Source organism: Rhea americana, unplaced genomic scaffold (genome assembly GCF_003343005.1).
Source record: "Rhea americana isolate MKP2758 unplaced genomic scaffold, rheAme1 scaffold_498, whole genome shotgun sequence".
Lineage (NCBI taxonomy): Eukaryota > Metazoa > Chordata > Aves > Rheiformes > Rheidae > Rhea > Rhea americana.
In genome coordinates this window covers 6,127-10,526 of record NW_028186643.1, presented here as the reverse complement: position 1 = coordinate 10,526, position 4,400 = coordinate 6,127, and the positions used below count along the sequence as shown (strand labels likewise).

At 74.9% G+C, this 4,400-nt stretch overlaps 1 protein-coding gene across 1 annotated transcript in view; it reads left to right on the top strand.

The window, feature by feature from the left end:
* Positions 1-4,400, top strand: part of DBN1 (drebrin 1) — a gene marked incomplete at its 3' end in the record, with an annotated part of 13,627 nt that overhangs the window by 3,128 nt on the left and 6,099 nt on the right. The window contains exons 2-7 of the mRNA XM_085317343.1: positions 3,196-3,251; positions 3,371-3,483; positions 3,620-3,694; positions 3,800-3,946; positions 4,032-4,109; positions 4,197-4,353. Of these exons, the coding sequence (XP_085173469.1) occupies positions 3,196-3,251; positions 3,371-3,483; positions 3,620-3,694; positions 3,800-3,946; positions 4,032-4,109; positions 4,197-4,353 (626 nt within the window). The remainder of the gene's footprint in view (positions 1-3,195; positions 3,252-3,370; positions 3,484-3,619; positions 3,695-3,799; positions 3,947-4,031; positions 4,110-4,196; positions 4,354-4,400) is intronic.

Sequence of the window (4,400 nt, the reverse complement as noted above, 5' to 3'; positions counted from 1 at the left end):
GCACGCTGGCGGCTCCCCTGGGCAGGGCACCCGCGCCCTCCCACCCGTGGGTGCCTGCATGGAGTCGCGGTGGTGGGTGTGGATGGGTGCCCCAGTGCTGCGGGTGTTTCGGGGTCCCGGCCACTGCCAGGCCCCTCTGCCCTGGCYCCTGCTGCGGCCCAGCACGGGATCCCGCAGGGAGCATCTCCCCACCACAGCTCCGGCCCCGTTCTCTCCAGGTCCGCAGGCAGCGCTGGATGCGTCTCCCGGCCCCACCCAGGTGGCCATGGCTGTGTCCCTCTGGTCCCCAGGGCCCTCTGCTTGCTCCCCTCTGCCCCGGGGTGGGGGATGCTGCAGATGCCCCTGGAGGTGCGGCAATCTGGGCCGGGCGAGGGGTGTGGGGCTGCGCCGGGCGCTGCGGGCCGGGGGCCACGGCACGTGCCGTGCTCTGCCTGGGGAGCTCGCCCTGCACCCGCTGCCCGCCGGGGTGCACGCCGCTCCCCACCGGGGGTGCGTGCTGTGTGCTCRCTCTCCTCATCGGGTGCCCGCTGGGCCCTGCTCGCCAGGGTGGCCCAGGTGCCCCCCGGACCGCGGGGGCGACAGCAGCAGCGTGCGGGGCAGGGCAGGGCAGCRCTGCCCTCCGGCCCCRGCGCCCTGGGGAGCCCTTTGGCCCCGCCGGCGGCCCGAGAGCGCCCTGAGTGAGTGCCGTGCGCGTTGYGGGCCAGGAGGCAGCTGTCAGCCCTGGGTACGTCTCAGTTCCCGGCATCCGCTGCAAAGGATCCCTCCCTGCCAAAGCTGCTGAGAGCAGCAGAAACGGCTCCCGGGAAGGAGCGGTGCCGGGGCCGGGCTCCCTCCCCCCCCTCCAACGCGGGACCCCGGCCGGGGCGCGAGCAGCAGCTGGCCTCCCTCCTTCGGGCTGGGCTTGCCCCATCCTCCCCAGCCCCCCTGGTGCTGCGGACCCCGTGGGGCAGGCTGCAATGGGCGCGCGGCTGCCGGGGGCTGGAGGCAGCAGCATCCCTGCTGCAAGGCCCGGGGCCTCCGTGCTGCTCGGGGGGGTGAGGATGCGGAGCAGTGAGGGGGGGGCTGTGCCTTGGCCGGGGGCGACAGGAACAGCCGGGGGCGACAGGGATGGTCCCCGGGCTGGGGGTGGGGGCGGGGATTCTCTGCAGTGGAGGGGCTGGCGCCGGGGGAAGCCGTGCTCTCGCTGGGCCGGGATCCCCGCGGCCGGCCGCGCAGGGGAGAGGATGTTTAGTCTGGGATTCCCCCCCCACTCACCGCCCGGAGCCGAGTCCTGGAGGGTCCAAGCGTCCCCTCCCCCTGCCCGGCCTCGCGGAGGCTGCTGGGGCCCATTACTCGATAGGAAAGGAATTTGGTGCTGCTTTCGGAGCACGCCGACTCCCTGGAGCTCGGAGCCACATTGGAAACACATGTGCCCAGGCTGGGGCAGGCGGGCTGGGGGCTGCCGCTTCCCCCCCGGCGCGGGGGCGGGCGGGCTGCAGGCGCCCCGGGAGGCGCGTGGGCACCCGCAGGCTGGGTCGGCCCCCTGCTGCTCCCCGCACCCTCCGGCCATGCGGCGGGGTGCACGCRGGGGCGGCGGGGCTCCCGTCCCGTTCCCATCTGTCTCCCGCCGGCTGTGCGACGGGGGATCATCCCGAACCATCCGCGCTCCCCGGGCTGCACGGGGCGCCCGCCCTGCTCTCGCCCGTCGCCCTGGAGCCGGGGCGGAGGCGCTGGCCGGCGGGATGGATAAAGCACGTGGGAAGGGATCCTCGATGCGCGCTGCAGCCTGCGCCCGCTGCAGCCCGGCGGGGCTGGTGCCCAGGGCCTCCGGGTGCCCTCGGGGCCGTGGACAGGGTCTGCTCCGGCTTCCCGGGATGCTGCTGCTCCCGGCGCCGCCTGCCCTTTCCTCCCCTTCGCCAGCCGGTCGTGCTGCCGTCCGCGAGCCCCTGGCTCGCGCCTGCCGCCCTGGGCTCCCCCAAGGCATGGCCGCCCCGCGTCGGAGCACGGCTGCGGCACGCACCGCGCTTCGCGCCGGCTCGGGCACGGGGAGACGGCGCCGGCTCGGGCTGCTGATTAGCTGGATTCGGACGTGGAGATTAAAGTCAATCCTGTTGGCGCAATTATCTGCGACTGGCTGCGAGAGCAGGGCTGGGCCCGGGCCCGGGGCGCTCTGGGGGCCGTGYGGCGAGGGCAGGCGCGTTTCCCCCCGTTTACTAGTGCTGATTTTCCATATTTAGCCCTGATGCTTCATCCCCATCGTGTCCCGGCTCCCAGGATCCGGCCGAGGCCCAGGCTGGAGTCGAGTGGGYCCCCGTGGGCAGAGCCGGTCCCGAATTGGGGCCGCCCCGCTCCTGGCTGCCGTGGGGGACGGTGCCGCCGCCGTTGCAGCGGGCGCCGCCAGCCGAATGCAATCCGGGGCGGCGCACAGGGTGGGTGGCGGGGAGGGGGTCCCGCACGGGCGGCCCCGGCTTTCCAGGAGCAGCGCGTGACGGCAGCGCCCCGGCTTGGGAGCGTGCCAGGCCCCGGCAGGTCCCCGCTGCCGCCTCCCCCGCTTCCCTCCGCTAATCACCTCGGCAGCGGGCACTGGTCCCAGCCGGGCGGTGGGGGGGGGGGGCCTGGGGTTGCTGTGGCGACCGAGGATGCCGGTTGCCTGGAGAAGCTGCAATTCCCATCCCCTCGCCCACAAAGCCCGGACCCCTCCGGCCTCCTTCCTCCCCTCTCCCCCCCGGGAGGGGGGCGGCCCCACCGCCACGGGGGGCTCCCGCGGGAGCCGAGCGGGAGTTTCCCGCGGCGGCGGCGGCGGCAGCGGCGGCAGGCGAGGGGATGGTATCCAAGGAACGGTCTCCATGACGGCTCCATCACACCCCGGCGGCACATTGATTTGCTGCTGCTGGTGCTCCGGCGTCCTCCCCCGGCCCGGTGCCCGGCGGGCTGGCAACTCACGCAGCCGGGCACGTGAGCCGCCCTGCCGGGGTGCCCAGCCGGCAGCGCCCGGCCGGCACCGGCACCGTGGCGGCCTCCACGGGTGCTCGGCTGCTCCCTCGCCCAAATCCTCCTCCTCCTCCTCCTCCTCCTCCTCACGGCCCGTCCCGGTGTCCCTGCCCCATGGGACCCCCGGGCGCGGGCAGGACCCGGCGGCGCCTCTCCAGCGCCCCGCGTGCCCGGTGCCGGCGGCTCCGCTGGCCGGGCGGCCGCTCACCTGGCCTGTCTCCCCAGGGCCCTCTACACGTACGAGGATGACTCCGATGACTTGAAGCTGGCGGCGTCGGGAGGTAAGGTGTCCCCCGTCCCCGGCGTGCGCCCGCGGCCCCTGGGGCGGCTCGGCTCCGTGCCACCGCCGCCGCCGGGGGGGGACCACCCTGCGGGCTGACCGCCCTCCCCACTGTGCCAGGCGGCGGCTTGCTGGAGCTCTCGGGCCACTTTGAGATCCAGAAGGTGATGTACGGCTTCTGCAGCGTCAAGGACCCCCAGGCCGTGCTCCCCAAATACGTCCTCGTCAACTGGGTGCGTGGCGGCGGCSGGGTTGGGCGTAGCGTGGGGGGACGCACGCGTGCGCCTGGGCGCCCTCGCAGCCGGCCCGGGGTGCCGGCGGGGGGCTGCCCCGGGCCCCCGCGGTGGCGGCTCACCCCCTCCCTCGCAGGTGGGCGAGGACGTGCCCGACGCCCGCAAGTGCGCCTGCGCCAGCCACGTGGCCAAGATCGCCGAGTTTTTCCAGGTGGGGCCGGGCAGGGGGGCCGGCGYGGGGGTGGCCCCCGAGCGTTTCGCCCTAGCGGGGGGTCTCTGACCGCCAGTGTCCCCCCACCCCGTCCTCCCCCGGCAGGGTGTGGATGTGATCGTCAACGCCAGCAGCGTGGAGGACATCGACCCGGGGGCCATCGGGCAGCGGCTCTCCAACGGGCTGGCCCGCGTCTCCAGCCCCGTGCTGCACCGCCTGCGCCTGCGGGAGGACGAGAACGCCGAGCCCGTGGTACGGCCCCCGCATCCCCGCACCGAGCGCAGCCCCGTCCCGCGGGACGCCCCCTCCGTCCCCCCCTGACTCTGCTCCGTCCCAGGGCACCACCTACCAGAAAACCGACGCCACCGTGGAGATGAAGCGGATCAACCGGGAGCAGTTCTGGGAACAGGCCAAGGTAGGGGCGTCCCGGAGCGGCCCGGCGCCCCCAGGGCCGGGGCGAGCCGAGCGCGGGCTGACGGGCTGCTCCGGCCCTTCCCCGCAGAAAGAGGAGGAACTGCGCAAGGAGGAGGAGCGGAAAAAGGCGCTGGACGCACGGCTGCGGTTCGAGCAGGAGCGCATGGAGCAGGAGAGGCTGGAGCAGGAGGAGCGGGAGAGGCGCTACCGGGAGCGCGAGGAGCAGATCGAGGAGCACAGGCACGGCGCGGCGGGGAGCGCCGGCGGCGTGCACGGGCGCGCACACGCGTGC